A 27,111-nucleotide genomic window follows, 5' to 3' on the forward strand; every position below is an offset into this window, starting at 1 on the left:
CAGTAACCATACAGAAAGGGAAGGGAACTCTCTATACTTTGAAGAAATTATCATAAGTACCAGTGTTAACTGCCATGGGGCCAGGCCTGCCCTACCCTAATCATCATCTCTAACTCCCTTACATTTTCTAACACAAGGTACCCCTTTCATGCTCTCATGGAATGGATGGAATCCAGCACAATTCCTCCACGTTCCTCAGTGAGGAGTCCCCTGGCGAAGAGTGTCTCCCTCACCATTCTACATCATAGATTCAATAAATATCACAAGGTAGAGAATATTGGATGCTACTAAAATGGCCATTTATAGATTAGCCACCATTTACTGAGCACTTGCTATGGTTAATCAATGTGCAAAGTGCCCCATGGGTTTGAGGCATCATCTTGTTTAATTCTCATGGAGGTGGTAGTATTATTATCATCACCCTCATTTCACAAATAAATTAACAAGACTATAAGGGATTAAGTATGATACTCAAGGTCACATAGAAAGTAAATAGCAGAGCCAGGATCTGAATCTAGGCACCTGGACCTCAGAGCCTAAGGTCTTAACTACTATGCCACATTGCTGCTTCCCAGAATGTCCAGGTTCAAGTGGTATTCATTTACAATTCAGAAGAATTTTTTCATTGATATACACAATGTCAATAATTCCCTTCCCTGGCATTATCCCCATCTACACACGGTAAGAAAAATTAGAGCATTCACCTAATTATTCTAAAGTGATGTTTACCTGTTTAAGACAACGAGGAAGAAAATAGCTGACTTAAATATACTCTTCCTGGCTTCGGCAACCCTATCGGACATGGGTGATAGAAGACAATATCTCTGCCAATCAATCATGAAAGCAATTCCCACTCAGTACTTTTCACATTCCTTCTTCTTGGACAAACACAACGAAGTGAGGGTCAGGAAAAGAGAGGCACGTAGCAGGATAGGAAAGATGGGTAAACCAAATAGTTACTTGTTGGAAAGTTAAGTAATTCAAACTTACTTTTTTGGTACACTTCTTGACGGTATTGATTAATTCTTGTATTACCAGATCTACACTCTTCAAGGATGGTCCTTTAAGCTTTACAATTTGTTTTTTGACTATTGCTTCAAATGCCATGTCTGGAGTAAACAACCCCGTCCTGAATGTAAGGAATAAAGCAGCACATTAGATTTTTTAAATTGAGTAATATCCAGTACTTTTTTTAAAAAGGTTTCACAGGAACCCTCTTGCACTGTTGGTGGGAATGCAAATTGGTGCAGCCGCTCTGGAAAGCAGTGTGGAGGTTCCTCAGAAAATTAAAAATAGACCTACCCTATGACCCAGCAATAGCACTGCTAGGAATTTATCCAAGGGATACAGGAGTACTGATGCATAGGGGCACCTGTACCCCAATGTTTATAGCGGCACTCTCAACAATAGCCAAATTATGGAAAGAGCCTAAATGTCCATCAACTGATGAATGGATAAAGAAATTGTGGTTTATATACACAATGGAATACTACGTGGCAATGAGAAAAAATGAAATATGGCCTTTTGTAGCAACATGGATGGAACTGGAGAGTGTGATGCTAAGTGAAATAAGCCATACAGAGAAAGACAGATACCATATGGTTTCACTCTTATGTGGATCCTGAGAAACATAACAGAAACCCATGGGGGAGGGGAAGGAAAAAAAAAAAAAAAAAGAAGAGGTTAGAGTGGGAGAGAGCCAAAGCATTAGAGACTGTTAAAAACTGAGAACAAACTGAGGGTTGATGGGGGGTGGGAGGGAGGGCAGGGTGGGTGATGGGTATTGAGGAGGGCACCTTTTGGGATGAGCACTGGGTGTTGTATGGAAACCAATTTGACAGTAAATTTCATATATTAAAAAATAAAAAAATAAATAAATAAAATAAATAAAAATAAAAATAAAAAGGTTTCAATTGGCATGCCACCTAAAGCAAGCATGTAATGCCCAACTTTGAAAGTTACATAGTGATTTATTCTATAGACAGTATCATTTGTAATAACATGTTCAATACTACAATTCCTTAATAAATCCCAATCTATAGATGACTAGCATTACCTAAAAACAGTTTCCAAAATGTTTTCATGGACTCTAATAATACGACTTCTAACTAACACTTGACTGTAATTTGTCTCATCTCACAGTTTCACAAAAATAAAAAGCACTGCTACAATAAAAATGGTCCTAAATTTACATTTCTATTCCTAAAGTATCCAAAAGCAACCCTCTCTTGCCCTTCAGAGAGCAGAAAATAATCCTCACTTTGTGAATGCTGAAATGGTAGCGTTCCTGACTATGCAATCTATTGTTCCTAGGAGAGCTATATTATAGTGAGCTCAGTGGTTCCCAGTCTGAGGTCCTGGGGTGCTAGAGGAAAAGGAAGACAGTTAAGTGGAACTAACTTTGGGACACAGAATGCCTAAATCATGAATTTACAAAAATAACAAACGATAACCAAAATAGCAAGTATCTTTTCACTTAGCTGGAATTAATTCAAATTGGTGTCCTAACAATGCTTTTCTCATGCTCGTCTCACTTCTTCTTTGATTAACTTCTCCTCCTTGACCACTCAGTTCTGTGGTACCTCTTTTGGGAAATTTAACACTTCCCCTTACAGCAGCTTTATACTGCCCCTCCTAACCATTTACTTAGCACCCTATGTTTGCCTCTATTTCTAACTGTAGTGATCATACTATACAGTAATTTGAAATCTCTCCACGTTGGACATAGAATAAAATCCACACCGTTTGGTCTAATATTAAACATTTCCCCCGTCTGACCCTGATTTTCCATTGCAGTTATTTGCCTCCACCCTTTCATGCACCCTAGGTTCCAGCCAAACCCAACCATTTGCCTTTCCACAAACATATTCATACCAACGTTTCCTGTCTTTGCCTTCGTCCGTGATGTTCATTTCACCCTCCCCACAATTTCAGCCTGTCCCGAATCCCACCTGTGCTTCAAAGCCCAGATCAAAAGCAACCACTTCCTACAGCTCGCCTTCTCCAGTCCTTCCACTGACAAGGCCTTCCTTCTCTGAACCCCAGCATCCCATTTGGCACTGCAGTGGTCTGAGCACACACAGTCCCATTACCACACGGGTAGGCAGGGCATTAATGCATTTATCTTTGTTTGCCCCACAAGGGCTGTCTTCTTCCCTTGCTCGCCATCGGCACACGGCGCTTGCAGAACAAAGAAGGACCCACAGGTCTGCAGTGGACAAAGATGGCTTCTATTCAAATGTCTAACAGAATCAACTGGAAACAAAACTTGTCAAATGAAGTGTATTTAAGAGGCTAAATAATCATGCCATCAGTGTGTCTTATTCTCAGGACACTGTGTACTTCTTATCATCCTATAGGCAAATTAACTCCAGAATAATAACAATCTCTCCTTTTGGTATGTAAGTAAATCAGAAATTTTCAAAACGGAATTACTGAGCTTTTGCAGTTACATTCAACAGAAATGTATGTGCTAAGGAGTTTGGGGGTTTTCGTTTTGTTTTATTTATTTTGAGAGAGACAGAGCACATGCGTGCACACAGGGGAGGGGAAGAGAGAGACAGACAGACAGACAGACACTGTCCCAAGTGGGCTCCACGCTGAAAGCGCAGAGCCCAACATAGGGCTCAGTCTCACTACCATGAGATCATGGATGACCTGAGCCGAAATCAAGAGCTGGACACTTAACCAACCGAGCCACCCAGGCGCCCCTGGTAAGGAGTTTTAAAAGCCAAGTAAAAGTATTATGTCTTACTTTTACAGTAAAGTAAGTATAAAAATACTTCATGACCCAAAACATGTGATTTGGTTTCACTGCACCTAGCAGATTGACATTTTCGGATACCAGCTCTGCCCAGCTCAAGAGTAAGACATAGTTTCTATACCAAATGCATTCTAGATTTGAGGGAGACAGAATAGAGTTAATAGGGAACTTAGAAATCCTGTTGATAGTAACAGAAAAATACTGGATTTGGTTATAGAAGGTTTTCTCCCTTTTACTTTGTGAATGCATATTTACCTATCCTATTTGCAACTTTTAGAGCAGATGTCTGAATTTTAAAATGATAAATAATTCAAATGTCATAACTCCTTTTACATGTACACTCAGCGTCAAGCTTTGCCCTCTCAGGCTCTGTTCCCAAAATAGTCTCAACTCAGCCCTGTGGCAGAAGCTGAGATACAGCTGCCAATAGACAGGGGACACCTGCTTCACAGGAGATAATCTATGAAGTAGGCGTCCTAAGTTCAATACCTTAAATTCAGGACACTTACTATATGTGCCATTAAATTTTGTTTAGCCTTCTGTACATAAACTCAAGAAAGGTGTGTTTTGAGTTTCTTTAAAGAAACTAAATGAGAATAATCCCGTTGCATACGAGGGAAACTTCCACACAAGGTACAAGCTCTACTCCCAGCCTCAGATCCCACCATGCTCCTGTCTACATCCCTGACTCCAGTCAAAACGCAGGCCCTCTGCTCCATAACTCCACACTGCGCTTTACCACCTCTATGCCTCTGTTCACAATACTCCTCCCACTTTCAGTACTTTCTTTAATCCTCCTGCCTCGACAACCTCCATACTCTCAGGTTTTACACACACTCACGTGTAAACACACAGCACACCGTTGCCCGTTGAAATCATTCTTGTTCTCTAAACAGGCAAGGTTCCACTCAAAAGTCACCACTCTTCATTAATCTTTCCCAATCTTACTCTACAGCTCCAGCCGAAATGTATCTGTCCTGTCTCTGTGTACCTAACGATTACTTCTGAGCATGTCAGGACTCCTTCCCCAACATGCCAGGCTCTGGAGAACAAGATCTTGCTCGGTAAAATCCCTGTGCAGAGCACAGTGCTGTGAGTGCAGAAAGCGTTTCTGCTTTTTTAACTGAAAAGTCTTCTTTTGTGAGTATGACAATACAGGAAATTAGCACGAAACTCAAACTAGAGTGTCTTATTTCTTACTCCCACCTCTGTATTCTACTCTGCTCAGATGATGAAAAGCCTACTTCACTAGCCATTTATAAACATTAATTTTCTCTTAGTAGCTTGAACTGAAGACAAGGGAAATGTGAATTACTTGCCTGATACCATGTATGTTTTTGATTGCATAGCTTATTTCTCTTCGTAATTCTTTCTCATTGAACTCCATCTGCAGAAGCAAAATGAGCCACAGTTAAAACACTTAATTCCTTTGAATAATAATATTGTTGAATATTAAAATATGAGGATAACTTGACTTAGTTATTAATAAATGGATACTATGTCTTTCCTAACCTAAACCCAGATGGTCAAAACATCTGTTTATATAAAGTTCAAGGCAACGCAGAACATTGGAGATTTCTGAGAGTTTTAGTGCAGTGGATTTTAACTCTCTTATAGATAGGAGTACTATGCATAAAAGATGCCTTCTGCACATAAATCTGGCCATTCATTTGAAATATACAATACTTCATTCTTTTGCTGAATGTAGTAAATGTATTCACAGACAAATGCATAAATAAGTGTCACCTGACATGCAACAGCAGTCCAGCTGTGCTGAGATTAACAATGGCTGTCTTTTCTCCCTGGCCATTTTAACCACCTGCATTCAAGCCCTCTTTACAAGAGGAAATTAATAATATTTTACCAATCCAATGCAGGACAGATTGCTGCATAAAATTTCCCAGAAGCTTTAGGTACTTTAAATTTACTTGGAATTAGGATCAAAGTGTCATGGAGCTTAGCCCTAAAAGGGATATCAGAGCACATTTGGTTCAGCCTTTTACTTCTCAGATTTAGCTTCCCCAGCCTGTCTATCCATTTCCCCCCTCACACTTTATACCACAGAACGATCAATTGCTTTAGTTCCCTACCCACACCCTGTGGCCCACAGCTCAGCCTTTACCGTTCCTCCCTTCTGTCTGGAACAATTCCAGCCCCGAACCTTCTCCTGCTTCACTAGTTGCTCATCCTTCTAAACTCAGCTCAGAAGCCAGGCTCCGTCATGCACTCACGCAGGGATTCAGGTCCGTAGGCTGTGTTTCCATAGCACCTTGTACTGAAGTTTATCACTTTACTTAGCACATTTTAACGAAACTATTTACCCATTTCCCTCCCACACCAAGATATAAGCACCCTCCTCTGTATGTGAAGCAAGGAGCATAGTCTCTAAAACTATCCAGGTGCCTATTGGGCAATCCAAACTAAACATATCCAAAATAAAATTCTTGGTTCATACCTCTACACAAACTCAGCTTTTATTCAGTTTCCCTCATCAGATGGGCACTAACATTTGCTGTTGTGCAAGCCAAAACCTTAGGGGTCATCCTGAATCTTCTCTTTCTTGCATCCCCCATATCAATCCAAGCCCTACTGACCCTACCACCAAAATCACAAATCCATCCACTTCTCTCTATCCTCTCTTCTGGAGCATTTTGACTATGAAGCTAAGAAGATTAAGTTTCAGGGCTTGTCTCTTGCATAAGCACCTTCCAAGACCCTGTGCCTGTGTATTTATAATTTTGTATTCTTCTTCAACATCCCCCCCCCAAAAAACTGTATAAACGTTAGGCCCCACAGAAAGTGGATTCCTCCTGCTCTGGCCGTACTGGTGAACTTACCTTACTTGTCTCCCTGAATCAACTCTTGCCCCTTTACAATCCAGCCTGCAAAGCATTCCTTTCAAAATCATCAACCAAATAGGGTCACACCTTTTCTTAAAACTCTCCCCTAATTTCTCACTGTTAAATGTAAATGCCTCACTGCAACCTGGAAGGCCCTACGTAAACTGGGAGCTTCCTTCCTCTGAATCCGTGGCATACCCGCTCCCCTTCCTCAGCTCTGCCCGAGCTTCATCTATTCCTTACCCACTGTACAGATGCTTGCTTTAGGGCCTCATCCTCGGCTGCTTGCCTTGAATGACCCTCTTCCCCGAGATCCTTACAGCTGACCTCTTCATGCCATTCTGATCATGCTTTCAGTGTCCCCTACTCAGAGAGACCTTGCCTGAAACATCCCATCAAAAGTGGCTCACCCAACCCCTCTCTCTAACATTATGTTACATAATAACACTTGATGTTTTCTTACCTTGCCTATCTGTAAAAATTTTCTGCCACTCCCCACTAGACAGTGCCTCTGTCTTGATCACTGGCACCGAAAATTTTGGCACAGAATAGGTGCTCAAGAAATATTTTTAAATTAGACAACAAACAAATATCATAGGAACTCAATTAGTACTTGTTGAAATAAGTTGAAATGTTGCTAGATTCCATTAAATACAATCAGAACCATCAGTAAGAAAATACTTCTGTCCTAAATTTCATCACCTGAGTATGGAGATTTTTGTTCAAAAAAGCTCTCTTAGTCCCATATCACTCACATAACATTTTACGAATAGTTATATAGAATAGAACATGGAAACGAAATGAAGTGAAAGGGAAAAAAAATAATATTTGGTACAAACCTTTACTATCTCAAAAGGAAAGCGTTCATGGAAAATACGGTTAATTTTAGCCCCTCCTGAGAGCTCCAGCGTATCTACTTGATCCCCTGACCCTTCAATTCTCTTCTCGAAGTCCACAGCAAATTGCTGAACCATCCTATAATTGTAAAAGAGAAATAAATTCAAGTTAAAGTTATAAGGCTTTGCATTTCTCATTCCAATTTGCTGTGGTTATCCCTTAGAGTCCTTTTCCTAGTGTTCTTAGTGGCACCTACTGGCAGAATGATCCGTGCACTCAAAAATGTAACTATATGAAATACATGCTATCAAAATTTATTTTAGGTGTATAATTAAAATATATCTTAAATATCTATGTCATTAGATGCATTCTGTCCAATTAGCTGAAATCATAAAATGGTATTTAAAAATACTTAAAATAAGTATACTTAAAATACTTAAAAATACTTAAAATAAGAATTTAAGTTAAACAATAAAACTTCACACAGAAGAATCAAAATGAATCACACTCACCTAATGTCCTAACTGCTCCAGCTGAGCCCCCTCATTACTCTGTGAGCTACTCTCTTCCCCGCCCCCAGGATCACAGACCTCTCGAAGCCAGAACAATGCAAATTTGTGACCACCATCCCCTCCACAACTAGCTCTAGCCTTGTTTTTCAATGATTCCCCACATTTTAATAATAAAAGTAGAACTCCTGAAGTCATCACCCAAGATTCTCCGTGGTCTGACCCTGGAGCTCCATCTCTCACTACTAATCCGCATTCACCTCTAAGCCAATCATAAAGAAGCAATTGGCAGCTGCCTACATGCACCACGTCTCTGTGCTTCTACACCTGTTTTCCTTTCTGCTCAGAATACCATTTTCTCTGCCGCTTGCTTCCTTGCCTGGCTTGTTTTTCTGTCCCTCAAGACTCAGGTCAAGCATCATTGTTTAGGAAAACTTCCATGACCCTATCCACCACCCCTCCTCACTGCCATCAGACGAAGGGCCTCTCCTCTGTTTCTTCAGCTTATTTTCAGCATAGTGCTTAGCAGAGAACATCACCACTGTTCACTTATCAGTCTCTCTCCTAAGGGCAAGGACCATGCATTTCATTTATCTCTCCCTTCTCAATATATGAGAGGTACTCAATAACTTCAATGAAGGAATGAATTAAGGTGGTTGGTAAAAAACAAAGAAATATAGGGAGAAAATAACCACTTATATTTGTGATTACGAAACTAATTTTGATATACTAGTACTACTTCCAAATTTAAAATTTCATAGGAAAAAATTCAAACCATCTAAAACTCGTACTTTTTATTCTCTTTTAACGAAATCCTGGATAAATTAAAATTGCAAATTATTCAGGCCAAAAAATTCAGAATGTAATTTGATGTAGCTATGTTTACACATACGCCAACATTGCCAATGTTAAGCTAATTTTTAACCACCTGAGAAGGTATAGACATGACACATGCACTGAAACCTTGGGAAATTTTAGAAAATTTACCTCCGGCCACTCCTTTCCTCATACCCTACACTCCAGCCCCCTGGCCCACTAAAACAAACCATACCGGAGTTCACACTGTTCTCTGGTCCTCCTCTTCCACCTGACAAACTCTTCCCATACATCAGTGTCTCATTAAAGTATCTTGTTCTCTGTGAACTCACAACCTTCCTCACCTGTAACTGCTTCCTCATCTGGGCTCCCTTAACATTTTATACTTACCAGAAACATGGCATTTATCAGATTTTAACACAGTTAGTTGCTTATAGATCTGTTTCCCTTTTTCTATTGTGGCCTCTTCTTGAGGGCAAAAGTCTTTCCAGTAGGTATCAGAGAATCAGACACCAAGTGAAACACAAAGAGATGAGAGGAAAGCAAGAAGAGAGGTAGGCAGAAAGGGGAGAACGAAAGGAGAAAGGGAGAGAGGAAGGAACTGATTAGCTCCCTACAAGGGAAGAATCTAGATGTAGAAAAGTCTGTAATCTGAGTCCAATGGAGTCAGAGGCAAGACCAGCATTTGTAAGGAGAATAGTTTCAGGTGGATGTTAAGATAATGACCTACGGCTTACACAGAAATAGCTTTCTTTTCTCTGTAACTTGAAGAGTTTTTATAGGAGCTTAACCAAAGCCAGGAATAAAAAAAAAAAAAAAAACTAGGAAAGAGTTGAATCCACTCTTTCCTCTGTACGATCCTATAATATTTTTAAATAGGGAAACATAGAATGTTGCATTAAAATTTTACTTAAATAATTTGAGCATTTAGAAATATCTCTACAAAGACAGGAATTATGTCATGAATTTTAAACATCAAATGAAGGGGGGGGGTGTATCTTGATCAAGCCTGCACAGGAAGAAGGGGGCCATAAGAGGTGGCAAGCATTATCTTTGTAAATGGACTTAGGATGTTCTAGAATGTCAGCTGGGCAGGAAGTCTTCTGGTCGAGAGGAACCTGACCTAAGTTGCAGCACAGGAATAAAAAGGCAGGTGAGGCTAGGAAGGGCCAAAAAAGAGAATAAAGATAAAAGGCACAGGAGCTGGCAATTCTCTCACAACTCTGCTGCACCACCTGAGACCTCTCAGGGATAAACCTAGTAATCCAAGGGTAAGATGGAAAGATCATGAAGGAGTAAAAAGATACTTGGCAGTTTTCACATTTGTATTTTTAAACAGCTACATTAAAATCATAACCGAAAAGGAAAAAGAAATCTAAATGTGCCCTTATTGTCCATACTTTATTATTAAAGCCTTAGTTCTCATTCCACTGAAAAATGAACACGGATAAATCACGTGAAATGACTAAAATAATAAAAAGATAATAAGTACGAGTGACATCAATAGAAACAGTTGTACAATACAAATGACATTTTCAACAGGACCTGTGCCCACTTCTAAAGACTAAGAGGAAAAACGCTGCTGAGTTATCATTATTGGTTTTACTCATTTTTGGAATCCAGTTATAAAAGTACAATGAAATTGGACATGGGGATGAATAATTGGTAAATTTATAGTAAGAGAGGAAGATCCACAATTATTCTTCAAGACCACATAAAGACCTAAGGCCCATTGTCTAACATGCACCAAGTGTCATATACTTGCTTCTTCTGTTACACCTAGAAAATAGCATGACAAACAGACTGAGGCAAGAGCAAACTGAAGAAATTAGTTTCAAATGCTGAACAAGGGAAGGGAAAGGTGACTCACTGCAACAACGCTTTGGTCTTCCTGGTGGGGTCTTCGGGCTTGAAGTTTTTATGGGCTTCCACTTCATGTTCAATGGAGAGCAACTGTCCCTGTAGTTTGTTCCTGAAGTTCGGCAGGGTATCTCGAATGTGGTTGGTAAGTTGCTAAATAAAACAAAACAAAATCGTACAGATATAACATATTAAAGATTAACTCATGAGATAAAAATTGACCTTTACTGTTTCCCCAATCATTCAAAACTTAGAAATCAATTACTTATATACACTTGAGACTAACTCTGTAGGTAAATAATGAGAAGAAGCTCCAGTTCTCTCCTCCATGGCCTCAAGGACATGCTCAAAATGCCTTCAGTTGGAGTCACTCACTTGGGCTACCTCTTTATGCCTGGAAACACCCTTGTTAAAATGTACACAATGTTAATAATAAGGCTGCCTAATAACATTTTTGCATGAATTAATATATCAGATGGAACCTTAAGTTAGAATTTAGTTAGAAATGAAGGAATTGAAGACTTCTAGGTGCTGCTGGATGTTTTCAGGACCATACTGGTGGAACTCATAGGTACCTGTCAGTTGTTAACTTCTAAACTCTGCAGCTCAGACAGTGTTTCCTCTTGCCCTGCCTCTAGCGCCAGTGCAGTGGTGGGTGTTCAGGGGCTTCTGCCTTTAGCGGTTTGCATATTAAAGCTCCATGACTAGCAAAGGAAAGCTCTCTCTGCTGCTGCTGCTGCTATCTCTACCTAACCATCCACTTGGTTTCGCCGCTGAAGGTCATCTGCTGGCACCTCCAGCTCAGCAGGGTGAAAAATTCTCTGAGAGATTGTCTATGAGTACATGATTAACTAAGAAAAAAGCTTAATTAGGAAAAAAGAAAATTAATTAAGAAAAAAGGGCACCTGGATGGTTAAGTCGGTTAAGCATCTAACTCTTAGATTTTGGCCCAGGTCATTACCTCATGGTCGTGAGATTAAGCCCCACATGGGGCTCTGTGCTGGGTGTGGGGCCTGCTTAAGATTCTCTCTTCCTTTTCCTCTCCCCTTCCCCCACTCATGTGCACCCACGTTCGCTCACTCTCTCTCTCTCAAAAAAAAAAAAAAATGTGGGGTATAAACCCAGATTGGCTAGCTCTCTCTGCCTCATGTTCTTTCTATTACAATGCAGTTAAGCAAAAATCTGAATTAAAAGAAAAGAAAAAAAGATAATCTTCTTGAATCAGTTAATAAACTTGGAATTAAAAGAAAAAGAGAATGTAAACTTCACAGAAATGCAGGAAAAAGACTAATAAATTAAAAGTAAGAGGAATTGGGGAGCCTAGGTGGCTCAGTCAGTTGGGTGTCCAATTTTGGCTCAGGTTATGATTTCACATTTTGTGAGTTTGAGCCCCACTTTGGGCTCTCTGCGAGGAGCCTGCTTTGGCCCCTCTGTCTCCCTCTCTTTCTGCCTTGCCTCTCTCTCTTTTTCTCTCAAAAAAAAAAAAAAAAAAAAAAACATTAAAAAAAGTAAGGGGAATAAATATTCCCAGACTGACTGAAGAAACCATCTTAATCATTTTTTATGTTTATCTGAGGTTACTATACTTATTTAATTGTTGATAGTTCGTAACTATATTATACCTTTGGGCACAGTATGATGTATGTTATTACCCAGCATATGCTATTGTTATAGCTCTGAAGCAGAATGTAGAGGACTGCATTCCCAGTAGCAACATCACAAACCCCCAAGTCTAAGAGTAACAGTAACCATGAGAAACCAGTAGCCACCTGTCTGCCATGTGAGTGGTAAATGATAAAAACACATGGTTTCCACTTTTTGCTTCTTAGATATCTCAACAGCAAAGCAACACTGTGGACCACTCTTAGATTCCTAAAAAACTTCTTTCCTTGGCTTTTGTGGCCCTAGATCCTAACATTTATGGATGTACCTTCTCCATCTCCGTTGCCAAGTCATCTCCCTCCACCAGACCTGTAAATACCAACATTCCTCAAATCTGATTCCTAATCTTCTTTGTTCACACTCTGTTCTTTCCTAAAGGAATTTATTCCACCCATAGCTTTAATAAATATCCAAACACCTGTGACTACCAAGGTGTTATCTACAGACCAGACTTTTTATTTTTGCTATAGGCATATGTATTAGACCATGGACTTTACTTCTCTTAGATGTGTCAATGACACCTCAACCCCAGCATGTCTGAAATCAAGCACCTAATCTTCCTTTCAGAGCTCTCCATCTTGGAGACATCATAACAACCTGGGAACTTGGAAGTTATCTTTGACTTCATCTATCACTCACCAAAGCTAATCTACCACCAAGTTCTTGATTTTCCTAAACATTTCTCAATTCTGCTTTTTTCATCTTCACTGGCCCTAACCAAGACCAAGCTACTATCATTTCTCATTTTGACTCCTAACTTCTCATGTCTAGTCTTGATCTTCCTACCTGCAGCTTCCATGATCATTGTTAATCCACAAATACAACTGTGTAATTTGCCTATTCAGATGTCTTAAATGACTCCCTACTGCTCTTAGGATAAGAACAAAAATCTTTAACTTGCCTACAAACATTACAGGATCCAGCCTCTGCCTACTTCTCCAAATTCATCTCTTATAACTCACTCCCTCATTCTCTGCCCTCCAGCCATAATGACATTCAATTCTTCAAAAGTGTCATGTTCTGTTCCAGTTTTTCACCATAGAAACTGTTCCCCAGGGCCCAAGGTACTGGTGCACACAGTGAATCAGCCATAAAAGTATCCTATTTTCAAACAGTTTGAAGATCCCTGAAGCAGTAAAAAAGAAGGTGATTATCCAAGAAATGAGAGATCTTCAGTACAAAATTCATTCAGTTTTCAGTCATCCAGAATCCAATTATGTCATAATTTAGGGGACATTTGTAAAACAAAATGGCCAATCATATTCTTTCTATTTTTCTAGTATTCACAACCTAATTTATTTCCAACCTTATCTTCCTAATCATCCTAATGATTTTTCTCTAAGATTTTTTTCAGTTTATTTGTGTTTTTTATAGATAAATCCAGGCATGACAGTAATAATCTAAAGAGAGTTTTACCAATACTAAATATATTTGTGGACTATTAGGGTTTTTGCATGACAAACTAATGTTCTTTCTCTAAAATACATTCATTCATGTTTGTTAAATGACACAAGCACAGCACCACCTCATGGCTTCTAAATACTCATCTACCCGTAAGTAAAAAGCACAAATTTTACATTAGTCTATGTTATGTCACAAAAAATAGAAGTATACCATTGCCTGTTTTTTTTTTTCCCCAAAACTTGTTCAATTGTTTTGCCTAAATGGTTCAGGTCCAATGTCACAAGCAGCCTGCTATTGTGTTAGTCTCTACTGACACCTTCTAGGAGCAAACAATCAGAACATGCAATAATGACTTGATTAATTGACTGTTAAAACTCATAAATAAAAGTTAAAGCATATCTTATAATTCTGTTGGTGAGAACAGCTACTCACCATTTGGTCAATGTAATCAAAACTCAGGGAGGAAGACCTGCACTCACTAAGGATGATGCTTAACTTCCCCAGGAGATGGAGAATATATGGGAAAAAAAAAGTAAAAAGTATGTACTGAGGTTTTATGGAAGAAGTATGTAAGTGCATGGAATGTTGGAAGATGGGGACCCAAGTCTATCTGTGCAGAGAAAGGGGTTAATCTGGAAAAACTTCTTAGATGAATGGAGATCAATGAGCTTACAAGGATTTCTAACTTAGGGAAATCTAAGCTAACTATTACATGTTGACATTTTGAAACCAGATCCCAACAAATCAACCTTTCAGAAATATACAAGTTTAATTTCTTAAGATAACTACATATTGTGAGTAAAATGAGCGCTGATGTATACCCTTGTTTACTGTTCCTAAATAAGTATATACTTCTGCTTTGAGCAGTATTATCTGAATAACATTAAAGCAGATTCTACTCACTGAGAACAGTAGGAGTGTGGAACTAAATATTCACATTCGTTTTTTAATTCATATCATTTAAGCTGAATGTTTTATTTTGGAAAAAAAATGAATATTAAAATGAAATACAAATTCTAATAGTGACTTACATATTTCATAATTGTTCTTGTTGCTTGAGAAAACATTTTTACCTGATTAAGGACCTTCTGCAGGTGTGGGGTCCCCATCCTATCAGCAATATGTCTGTAAGCTGGGTGTGAGAGGAAAAATTTCCTTTCCGCCAACATGGCAGCCTTAATGTCCTTCTTCCCATCTATGTCCTTCTGGCTTCTGTTTACCACCCCCACGTAACCTGAAACACAACACATACAATGGGGTTTGGAATACTTTTTGTTGTTTATTCTGGGAGGATTTCAAGGCTCTTGAAGAGGCTGAATAAGCCAGGCAAAATTATTTTTAAGGACTGAAGAATTGAACCCTTTACGAACTCAGTTTGAGACACCAGTATTTAACAAAGGCTGATTCGTGTGGCTAATGATAATTTCTTAGCATTAACACAATAATGTCTTTTGCCCTTAAAAGCTCTGTACATTTTAATACAGTGTGTCTCTTAGCAGTTTTGTCATATGGCGGGCAAGTAAATAAGTCACACTTAAAACAGAACAGTATATATTTATGCAGTCTATGATGAATATTTATACCCCCCTTCAAACCCTTCCTTTTCCTGTTTTCCTATTCCTATTATTTTAAGAAATAGTTCTCCTATTGGATCATTTTTAATATATCACTTGGGAACATTATGCCACTCCATAAAAAGTATAACTAATCATGAATACATTATTCCTCACAACTGTGAAGGCATAAAGCCAAGCTTTGCATTGGTTTCCCAATCATTTCTCTGCTACATCATCAAAGCAAATCCTGTATAGGACACAGTACATTACCCCTGCGAAGAGGCAGAAGCTTGTTCTCCAGAACATCCCTGGCATCTGTTCCTTCATCCATAAGATCCAATTTGGTGATGACTCCAATGGTTCTTAAACCTGTATCACAAACCAACCCACTTTATTACACAGTATGCAGAAGACTAACAAATTTTAGAGACATATATGTCCCAAGACTAAATGCAAGGTACTCATATTTCTGGTCCTTTTCCTGTTCCTCTCTCTTATTTTGTTTTCTGATCCACTGCTATCCCAGTCTGGTAAATTTTGATGTGATGAGCAGGAGAGTTTTAAAATTACCCATCCAAGGGGCACCTGGGTGGCTCAGTTGGTTAAGCATCCAACTCTTGGTTTGGGCTCAGGTCATGCATGATCTCACAGTTTGTGAGTTCGAGCCCTGAATAACAGGCTCTGCGCTGGTGGCACAAAGCTTGCTTGGGATTCTTTCTCTCTCTCTCTCTCTCTCTCTCTCTCTCTCTGTCTTCTTCTCTCTGCCCCTCCCTCTATCTCAAAAATAAATAAACATTTAAGATAAAATAAAATAAAACCACCCATTCATAATATCACCACAATAATTTTAAATATATGAGTTTATTTTTGTACCATGTATATATGGAAATTATACATTTAAAATTTTCCTCCAAGGTCCTGCACATGATATGGGTGCTTTAATTTTTTTATGTATTACTTTACTGAAAACAAACAAGTAGGGTACACATGGACCAATGAAGAGAGTGTATCATAAATCAAAGCTTATTATTGATCCATTTCTGAGCACTTGACACACAAATTATAAGAAAATTAGGTATAAGATAGTGTCATCACTAAAAATAAAGTTTCAAGTCTCACAGCATTCCCTGTTCCTCAGAAAAAAAAAATATGACTTAACGGAAAGAAGACCAAACTAGGAATCCTGAGGCTTGGATTCTAGTCTCAAGGAAAGTCATTTAAGTCATTTAACTCTCTTCTCTGGGTCTCAGTTTTCTTCATTTATAATATAAAGAGTTGGAAACTACAATTTCCAAGGTATAGAATAAAATAATGTGGGGTGCCTGGGTGGCTCAGTCGGTTAAGCGGCCGACTTCAGCTCAGGTCATGATCTCGCGGTCCGTGAGGGCTGTGAGTTCGAGCCCCGCGTCGGGCTCTGTGCTGACAGCTCAGAGCCTGGAGCCTGTTTCAGATTCTGTGTCTCCCTCTCTCTGACCCTCCCCTGTTCATGCTCTGTCTCTCTCTGTCTCAAAAATAAATAAATGTTAAAAAAAAAATTTAAAAAAAAATAATGTAATAAAATAATGTAAAAACCTAAACATTTTACGTAGCACACCAGATACATTGTCTTTGCCCATTGCTCCCTTCACTAGATAAAATAAACAATATTTGCCTAGTGATTCAAATCTTTAAGTGCATTCTTTGGACTCCCAGTTAAACATGATAAAGTGAACACACACCTTTATCTTTTTACCTGAAAGCACTCTAAAATGGCTAATATTTATTAGGTCAGCTATGGTTTTACATGCTTTATATGTCTTAAATCATTTACTCTAAAAAAAATCATTTAATCTTAAAAAGGACTCCAACTACTATTTTTTTTAAGATGAGGAAACTAAGGCAGGAAGAGATTAAGTAACTTTCTCAAGGTCATACATGGGTCTAGGCATCCAGAACCCATGCAATATACTGCCTCTCACAATAAAAAGAATTTTAAAAATAAAAAAGGTTTAAAACAAGAAAGTAAAAAAAAAAAAAATGGGAGAGAACTGAAGAAAAATTTTGAAAATGGAAACCCAGCAGGATGACTGCTAACTAACTTAACAGACTAGCCTAAGAGGAAAACTGCATCCAAGAAAGCCAATGACAGGAGAAGCCCAGAAGCAGGATAATTTACATCACAGCCTCTCAGAAAGGTTCAGGGAAACGAATAGCTCTGACAATAATGGAGAGCAGTGGTGGCAGCTGAGGCTGAAAACAAGAGCTCTGGATGAAAGCAGTAAGATTTCCATGGATAACACAGCTAAAAGCCACCCTGGTCCATCCTGGCAGGAGAGTGCAGATTTACTCTCTGGAAACACTGAACTATGGAAAACTGAACTAATGGGCACCTGGCCCAGTTCGAGGGCGTCAGGTATTAAAAGAGGGTGATTAAAGTGAAATTCCACATACTGAATGGCGAGACCTCTCTCCTCAGTCCAGTTTAGGAAAAAGCTGGATGGCAGAATTTAACCCCCCAAGCAGGAAACTGGAACAACTCGGTCTGGGGAAATTTACCATTCTAAGAGGAAAACATAGATATTGAAATTCAGAGGAACTCTGATCAAGACAGCCCAATAAATCATCCTACTGCAAAGCCTCTAACTCCTTTGGCCAAGCACACCCACAGAGAGTGGGTGGCCAAGCACACCCAATCACCTAGTACTATTTCACTTTTGAATATAAATCAGTAAGTGTAGGCTACCATCTGTCATAATACAAATTTATTATATTATTGACTATTCTCCTTACACTGTACTTTTCATTCATGTGACTTACTTATTTTACCATTCTGTGATATATATAATTGTAGAATCGCTATGTTGTACACCTGAAACTAATATAATATTGTATGTCAACTATGCTTTGATAACAAATAAATATTAAAAAAAATAATTTTATTTATTTTTTAAAAAAAATTTTTTTAACGTTTATTTATTTTTGAGACAGAGACAGAGCATGAACAGGGGAGGGGCAGAGAGAGAGGGAGACACAGAATCTGAAACAGGCTCCAGGCTCTGAGCTGTCAGCACAGAGCCTGAGGCGGGGCTCAAACTCACGGACCGTGAGATCATGACCTGAGCCGAAGTCAGACGCTTAACCGACCAAGCCACCCAGGTGCCCCTAAAAAAAATAATTTTAAATGTGAGTGGATAGCAAGGAGAGTCTTTGAGACCAAAACAAACAAAAGTTGTAAAACAGAACAGGAGAAAACAAAGATAATGCAAAACATGGAAGAAAACTTTATTATTTTTATTAATATCCTCAGAAAGAAAGGAGAGGTCATTGTATTCATTGAATAAGAACAGAATGTCATAAAAGGAAACATTCAAACAAACGAAAGAGATTCTCAGTAACTAAAAGTATGAGTAGAAATTTTAAAAAATGTTAGTCACATGGTTGGAGTACCTAGTTAGAAACTCTTCCAGAAAACAAAAGAAATAGAAGTAAATAATAGAAAAAGAAAAACTTCTTTAAAACTAGAGAAATAATCCAGAAGATCCAATATCTGAATAATTGGCATTCCAGAAAAACAGAGAAGATGAAACAGAAATAATTGGTGGGGTGGGGACATACTATTGAAGAAAATATCTTATAAGTAAAAGATGAAATTATGCATTGAATGAACCCATCAAGTGTCCAACACAATATGAAAAACACACACAATACGGCATATCGGTATAAGATTTCAAATGCTGGCAACAAATGAAATATGCTAATAAGCTCATAATGAACTTAAGGTGAGAGCATGACAAAAGAAAGTTTGGGAATTATTACAGCATCCGACTTCCCAGCAACAAATTGGAAACTAAAACTCAATAGAGTGTTGTTTCCAAAATTCTGAGGGTAAAATTATTTCTAGCCTGGAATTCTAAACTATCAATAAATGTGACAGTAGAAAAAGATATTTTCAGACTTGCAGAATATCAAAATATTTTACTTCCCTTTCTCTTTTTCTTTGGAAACTACTAAAAGGTGTGGTCCACCAAACATGGGAAACAAACTGACAGAGAAGTAAAGAGATCTAGGAAGGAAGAAATATAATATAACCAAGAAAAGAAGGGACTTTTCAGGATGGTGTGGATCCCAGTACTAGGCTAGAAGAACAATCAGTATCTTTTAGAATGAGAGGGCGCAGATTACTGAAAAAATGTGTTTCCCCACCAAAAAAAAAAAAAACAATGAAGGTGATAGAATACCTAATGCCTACAATGTTTTAAGGTATTAAAAGATATAGACTCCTGAAGGAGAGGCTGAGAAAGCACTGGTGATGGATATATAGAAGACTATGCAAACAAACAAAAAGAGAGACAACTATCAACCTTGAAGACAGCAATATCATGTAAGAAAGGAAATGTAATCATAATTGACACATGGCTCAGCTGCAAATGATATTTTCAGAATCATAAATATTTAAATATAATTATATTAGTAGAACATGGGAAGGTAAGTGTATATGTGTATGGTCAGTATAAGTGGGTACAGGAGAGAGATATAGGACAGCTAAATCCTTCTCTACAGTAAAGAGTCAAAAGTGAATATCTAAAAATAAAAAATGAAGAAACAGTAGTACAAACAGATTACACAGAAATATGGATGTAAATACCAAAAGAAAGCTAAAAGGATTGAAAGTGATAGACTCTACAAATCAGTAATCAAGAGTCATGAGGAGTGGGCAAGGGACTAACAGTTTTTGTTAAGTGTGGAACTTATTTTTGGAACTTATTTTTTTAATTATGTATATTTATAATGTAATAAAAATAAAAGTGAAAGTTTAAAAGTTTTTTCTTTAATATTCCTTTATTTCTGCAAAGGCAGAGAAGTCTATGCTTAGCGGTGTACTGCAAAGGAGATACCAAAGGAGATTATTTCTTTTCACATTTAGTTATACAAATAGGCAGCTTAAAAAATAATCAATGAACTCCTGCTGGTGGACTCAAGACCTACACTCAAAAAGCCATTGCCAGAAGAGATTCAAAGGCAGCATGTTTCCAAAGCACTTCACTGGGAATCTAAACACTCAGATAAAAATAATAATAGAGACCATGAATTGAGTCTTGATTATGTGGTGGACATACACTTGAAACAACTCTATGAGATAGGTACTATTATCTCAATTACACAGATGAGGAAGTGAGATTGGGAGAGGAAAAGCACACTTACCTAAAGGCTTACAGACTGTAGGGTGTGGAATCCAGGCAACCTAATTTCATTTTTTTTTTAATTTTTTAAAATGTTTACTTATTTTGAGAGAGAGAGAGAGAGAGAGAGAGAGAGCAAGAGAGCATGAGCAGGGGAGGGGCAGAAAGAGAGAGAGACACAGAATCCAAAGCAGGCTCCAGGCTCCGAGCTGTCAGCACAGTGTCTGATGCAGGGCCCAAACTCATGAACCGTGAGATCATGACCTAAGTCTAAGTAAGACACTTAACCAACTGAGCCACCCAGAGGCCCCTAATTCCATTTTTAATCACCATATTTTTCTGCCTCCCGGTTCTTAGCTAGTTTCTACATGTGATGAGCTCTGTTATTTGGCAAGTTAGTTATATCATCTATGCCTACATATCTGGATGTAGAACTAAAAGATTACCAGCCGGGAGGGGCCAACATGGCGGAGAAGTAGGGGATCTGAAGTTCCCTCATCTCTCAAATACAGCAGTGTTGAGGCCAAAGGACTTTGAACTCCAAGAGTCCAGGCAGCAAAGTGACTGAGATACCTCCAGGGACTCACTGGGACAACCTGATGGGCCACAGGGGCATGATTGAGAACTGGGAGAGATAAAACGGCAGAGGAATGGAGGGGAGGGATCTCTCTCTGTGGAGAGACAAAGGGAAGAGAAAGAGGCTGAGGAAGCATAAGACTGCATCTGGACAAGAGAAAAACTACGGACCGAGATGGAGAAAGATCCAATCTCCCAACTGTGGGGCTTTCTCCAGACCGGGGCTGGCTGCCCTGATCGTGCACCTGGGGAGGAGGGGAGCCAGCCCCGGCTGGGTAACTAGTTCAGAGGTGCAGTCCACAGTAGGAGAAAGCAATCCCCTCCCTGGAGTGCTGTGGGAAGAAGATCTATATCCATTCAAAGGGCAAAGGCTGTCTGCACCAGCCAGCCATAGACCATATAGTGGGCGGCACAGAGTGGCACTTCCTCGAAACCGGGGCAGATGGAGTAGGAACCTTAAAGACATCGGGGTTTAAGTCCCAACTGAGTGCCAGGGAGGCGCGGGAGTCAGCTGAGGGGGAAAAAGGCACTGTGAGCCCCAAACTAGGAATCTTTAAGACCTCCGGGTTTAAATCCCATCCAAGCAATGGGGAGGCGCAGGAGCTGGTGGAGGAGGACAAACTGCATCCTTTACGCCTGCAGCACAGTGAGGAAGGCCTGAACAGAGTGGTTTGGGACAATGGGTCCATGAAGGAGACACTGGGATGTCGCCATTTTCCTCCCCACCACCACCAAGGTGGGGCCTCAGGGATTGGACAGCAGGGCCCACAGCGGAAGCAGAACCCGCCTGCACCAAACCATGCCCCTCCATGCCTGGTAATTGACTATATACTGGGGGGGGGGGGGGGGGGGGCGACCAGACGCTGTGGAACCAGACGGCCCCTCCTCCAGAGCAGCACTGTTGCATTGCCTGATTTAATTCTCAATTATTATATAGATATATTCTTCCTTCCTTTTCTCCTTATCTCTTCTCTCCTCTATTCTGGTTACTCTGGTTGTTGGTTTGTTTAGGCACATGTATTTCATCTATTCTCTTTTTACACGTTCTATACCTCCTTCTTTATTTTCCTTACTCTCTCTCTGGATTAAGCCATATAGTTTCTCTGCATGGTCAATTTTTCTTTTCTTTTCTTTTTCCCCCGCCCCTGTCATTTCTCTCTTTGTACGGGATAAGGCCTCTTCCATCAGCACTACTTCCACCCTGTTGTTTACTTGTAGCTCGTGTTTCTGGTTTTTTGTTTTTGGGTTTTTTGTTAGTGTGTTTGTTTTTGTTTTCTATTTGTTTGTTTTTTGTTTGTCTGTTTTCCTTTCCAGGGCTACTTCAATGAAAAAATCAAAGCACACCTGGTAGAGGGTCCAAAAGATCACTATGAGTAAGGAGATAAAATAACCAAAGTCACAACAACAGAGAGTAAGTAACACTCTCCAAAAACACCTCCTGAAGGTGGGCCAGGTCCTGAACAGTGTATGACTCCTCTTTAAAATAGTAGTGCTCGAGGGTGCAGGGCACATAACAAGCTTGTAAAACACATAAGGGACAGAAAACGAGCCAAAATGACTAAACGGAAGAATTCTCCTCAAAAGAAATTCCAGAAACAAATGACAGCCAAAGAATTGATCAAAACAGATACAACCAATAAAACTGAACAAGAATTGAGAGTAACAGTCTAGAATTTAGAATAATTTAGATTAATCACTGGGCTTGAGAAAAGCATAGAAGACAGCAGAGAATCTACTGCTATAGAGATCAAGGAACTAAAAAAGCAATGATGAATTTAAAAATGTTGTAAATGAGTGCAAAATAAACTAGAGGCAGTGACAGTGTGAATTTAAGAGGCAGAGGGGAGAATGGGTGAAATAGAAAATAAAATTATGGAAAAAGATGATGCTGAGAAAAAGATTAAAAAAATTCTGGACCACAAGGGGAGAATTAGAGAATTAAGTGATCCAATGAAATAGAATAATATCCGTATCATAGGAGTTCCAGAAGAAGAGAGAAAGGGGTGGAAGGTGTACTTGAACAAATCATAGCTGAGAACTTCCCCGATCTGGGGAAGGAAAAAGGCATTGAAATCCAGGAGACACAGAGAACTCCCTTCAGACATAACTTGAATCGATCTGCATGACATATAATACTTAAGCTGGCAAAATACAAAGATAAAGAGAATTCTGAAAGGAGCTAGGGACAAATGGGCCCTAACCTACAAGGGCACACACTTATGGGTAGTAGAAGACCTATCCACTGAAACTTGGCAGGCCAGAAAGGAATGGCAGGAAATCTTCAATGTGATGAACAGAAAAAAATATGCAGCTAAGAATCCTTTATCCAGCAAGTCTGTCATTCAGAATAGAAGGAGAGATAAAGGTCTTCCCAAACAAACAAAAACTGAAGGAATTCATCATAACTAAACCAGCCCTACAAGAGATCCGAAGGGGGATTCTGTGAGTGAAAGGTTGCAAGGACAACAAAGGACCAGAGACATCACTACAAGCATGAAACCTACAGACATCACAATGACTCTAAACCCATATCTTTCAATAATAACACTGAATGTAAATGGACTAAATGCTCCAACCAAAAGACATAAGGTATCAGAATGGATAAAAAAAACAAGACCCATCTATTTGCTGTCTACAAGAGACTCATTTTAGACCTGAGGACACCTTCAGATTGAAAGTGAGGGGATGGAGAACTATCTGTTATGCAACTGGAAGTCAAAAGGAGGCTGGAATAGCCATACTTATATTGGACAAACTAGGCTTTAGATTAAAGGCTGTAAAAAGAGATGAAGAAGGGCATTATATAATAATTACAAGGTCTATCCATCAAGAAGAACTAACAATTATAAATGTCTATGCGCCAAATACGGGAGCCCTCAAATATATAAAACAAATAATCACAAACATAAGCAACCTTATGGATAAGAATGTGGTAATTGCAGGGGACTGTAATACTCCACTTACAACAATTGATAGATCATCCAGACACAGGGATCAGTAAAGAAACAAGGGACCTGAATGATACATTGGATCAGATGGACTTGACAGATATATTTAGAACTCTGCATCCCAAAGCAACAGAACATACTTTCTCTCGAGTGCACATGGAACGTTCTCCAAGATAGATCACATACTGGGTCACAAAACAGCCCTTCATAAGTATACAAGAATTGAGATCATACCATGCACACTTTCAGACCACAATGCTATGAAACTTGAAATCAACCACAGGAAAAAGTTTGGAAAACCTCCAAATGCATGGAGGTTAAAGAATATCCTACTAAAGAATGAATGGGTCAACCAGGCAATTAGAGAAGAAATTTAAAAATATATGGAAACAAATGAAAATGAAAATACAACAATCCAAATGCTTTGGGATGCAGCAAAGGCAGTCCTAAGAAGAAAGTACATTGCAATCCAGGCCTATCTCAAAAACAAGAAAAATCCCAAATACAAAATCTAACAGCACACCTAAAGGAACTAGAAGCAGAACAGCAAAGACACCCCAAACCCAGCAGAAGGAGAGAAATAATAAAGATCAGAGCATAAATAAACAATATAGAATCTAAAAAAACTGTAGAGCAGATCAATGAAACCAAGAGATGGTTTTTTGAAAACATAAACAAAATTGATGAACCTTTAGCCAGGCTTCTCAAAAAGAAAAGACAGAGGAACCAAATAAATAAAATAACGAATGAAATGGAATTATTACAACCAATCCCTCAGAAATACAAGCAATTACCAGGGAATACTGTGAAAAATTATATGCCAACAAACTGGACAACCTGTAAGAAGTGGACAAATTCCTAGATACCCACACACTACTGAAACTCAAATGGGAAGAAATAGAAAATTTGAACACACCCATAACCAGTGAAGAAATTGAATCAGTTATCAAAAATCTCCCAACAAATAAGAGTCCTGGGCCAGATGGCTTCCCAGGGGAATTCTACCAGACATTTAAAGCAGAGCAAACACGTATCCTTCTCAAGCTGTTCCAAAAAATAGAAAGGGAAGGAAAACTTCCAGACTCATTCTATGAAGCCAGCATTACCTAGATCCTCAAACCAGACAGAGACCCCCACAAAAAAGGAGAATTACAGGCCAATATCCCTGATGAACATGGATGCAAAAATTCTCAACAAGATACTAGCAAATCAAATTCAACAGCATATAAACAGAATTATTCACCATGATCAAGTGGGATTCATTCCTCGGCTGCAGGCCTGGTTCAATATTTGCAAATCAATCAATGTGATACATCACATTAATAAAATAAAGAATAAGAATCATATGATCCTGTGAATGGATGCAGAAAAAGCATTTGACAAAATTCAGCATCCTTTCTTAATAAAAACCCTCAAGAAAGTCGGGATAGAAGGAACATACTTAAACATCATAAAAGCCATACATGAAAAGCCCACAGCTAATATCAACTTCAATGGGGAAAAACTGAGAGCTTTCCCCCTCAGATCAGGAACGTGACAGGGATGTCCACTCTCACCGCTGTTGTTTAACGTAGTGTTGGAAGTTCTAGCATCAGCAATCAGACAACAGAAGGAAATCAAAGGCATCAAAATTGGCAAAGATGAAGTCAAGCTTTCACATTTTGCAGATGACATGATATTATACATGGAAAACCCGACAGACTCCACCAAAAGTCTACTAGAACCGATACATGAATTCAGCAAAGTTGCAGGATACAAAATCAATGTACAGAAATCAGTTGCATTTTTGTACACCAATCATGAAGCAACAGAAAGACAAATCAAGAAACTTATCCCATTCACAACTGCACCAAGAATCATAAAATACCTAGGAATAAATCTAACCAAATATGTAAAAGATCTGTATGCTGAAAACTATAGAAAGCTTATGAAGGAAATTGAAGAAGATATAAAGAAATGGAAAAACATTCCGTGCTCATCGATTGGAAGAATAAATATTGTTAAAATGTCAATACTAGCCAAAGCAATCTACACATTCAGTGCAATCCCAATCAAAATTGCACCGGCATTCTTCTCAAAGCTAGAACAAACAATCCTAAAATCTGTATGGAACCGCAAAAGACCCTGAATAGGCAAAGTAATATTGAAGAAGAAAACCAAAGTGGGAGGCATCACAATCCCAGACTTTAGCCTCTACTACAAAGCTGTAATCATCAAGACAGCATGGCATTGACACAAAAACAGACCCATAGACCAATGGAATAGAATAGAGACTCCAGAATTGGACCCACATATGTATGGCCTACTAATCTTTGACAAAGCAGGAAAGAGTGTCCAATGGAGAAAAGACAGTCTCTTTAGCAAGTGGTGCTGGGAGAACTGGACATCAACATGCAGAAGAATGAAACTAGACCACTTTCTTACACCAGTCACAAAAATAAACTCAAAATGGATGAAAGACCTAAATGTGAGACAGGAAACCCTCAAAACCCTACAGGAAAAAGCAGGAAAAAACCTCTCTGACCTCAGCCGCAGCCATTTCTTACTTGACACATCCCCAAAGGCAAGGGAATTAAAAGCAAAAATGAACTGTTGGGATCTCGTCAAGATGAAAAGCTTCTGCACTGCAAAGGAAACAATCAACAAAACTAAAAGGCAACTGATGGAATGAGAAAGATATTTGCAAATGACATATCGGATAAACGGTTAGTGTCCAAAATCTATAAAGAACTCACCAAACTCCACACCCGAAAAGCAAACAATCCAGTGAAGAAATGGGCAGAAGACATGAATAGACATTTTCCAAAGAAGATATCCAGATGGCTAACAGACACATGAAAAGATGCTCAACGTCACTCCTCATCAGGGAAATACAAATCAAAACCACACTCGGATACCACTTCATGCCAGTCAGAGCGGCTAAAATGAACAACTCAGGAAATGACAGATGCTGGCGAGGATGTGGAGAAATGGGAACCCTCTTGCACCGTTGCTGGGAATGCAAACTGGTGCAGCCACTCTGGAAAACAGTGTTGAGGTTTCTCAAAAAATTAAAAATAGATCTACCCTATGACCCAGCAATAGCACTGCTAGGAATCTACCCAAGGGATACAGGAGTGCTGATGCATAGGGGCCCTTGTACCCCAATGTTTATAGCAGCACTCTCAACAATAGCCAAATT

General features: G+C 39.0%; 1 protein-coding gene across 7 annotated transcripts in view; it reads right to left on the minus strand.

The window, feature by feature from the left end:
- The window catches only part of DNM3 (dynamin 3), a 569,424-nt gene that overhangs the window by 349,340 nt on the left and 192,973 nt on the right, over positions 1–27,111 (minus strand). For all 7 annotated transcript variants that reach the window (XM_053909278.1, XM_019424838.2, XM_019424889.2 and 4 more), the window contains exons 5-10: positions 15,518–15,616; positions 14,765–14,925; positions 10,636–10,778; positions 7,443–7,578; positions 5,083–5,150; positions 991–1,129 (exon numbers count right to left, since the gene is read on the minus strand). In XM_053909278.1, the coding sequence (XP_053765253.1) occupies positions 991–1,129; positions 5,083–5,150; positions 7,443–7,578; positions 10,636–10,778; positions 14,765–14,925; positions 15,518–15,616 (746 nt within the window). The remainder of the gene's footprint in view (positions 1–990; positions 1,130–5,082; positions 5,151–7,442; positions 7,579–10,635; positions 10,779–14,764; positions 14,926–15,517; positions 15,617–27,111) is intronic.

Source organism: Panthera pardus, unplaced genomic scaffold, assembly GCF_024362965.1.
Source record: "Panthera pardus isolate Hobbes unplaced genomic scaffold, ASM2436296v1 HiC_scaffold_21, whole genome shotgun sequence".
In the NCBI taxonomy this organism is placed as follows: Eukaryota; Metazoa; Chordata; class Mammalia; order Carnivora; family Felidae; genus Panthera; species Panthera pardus.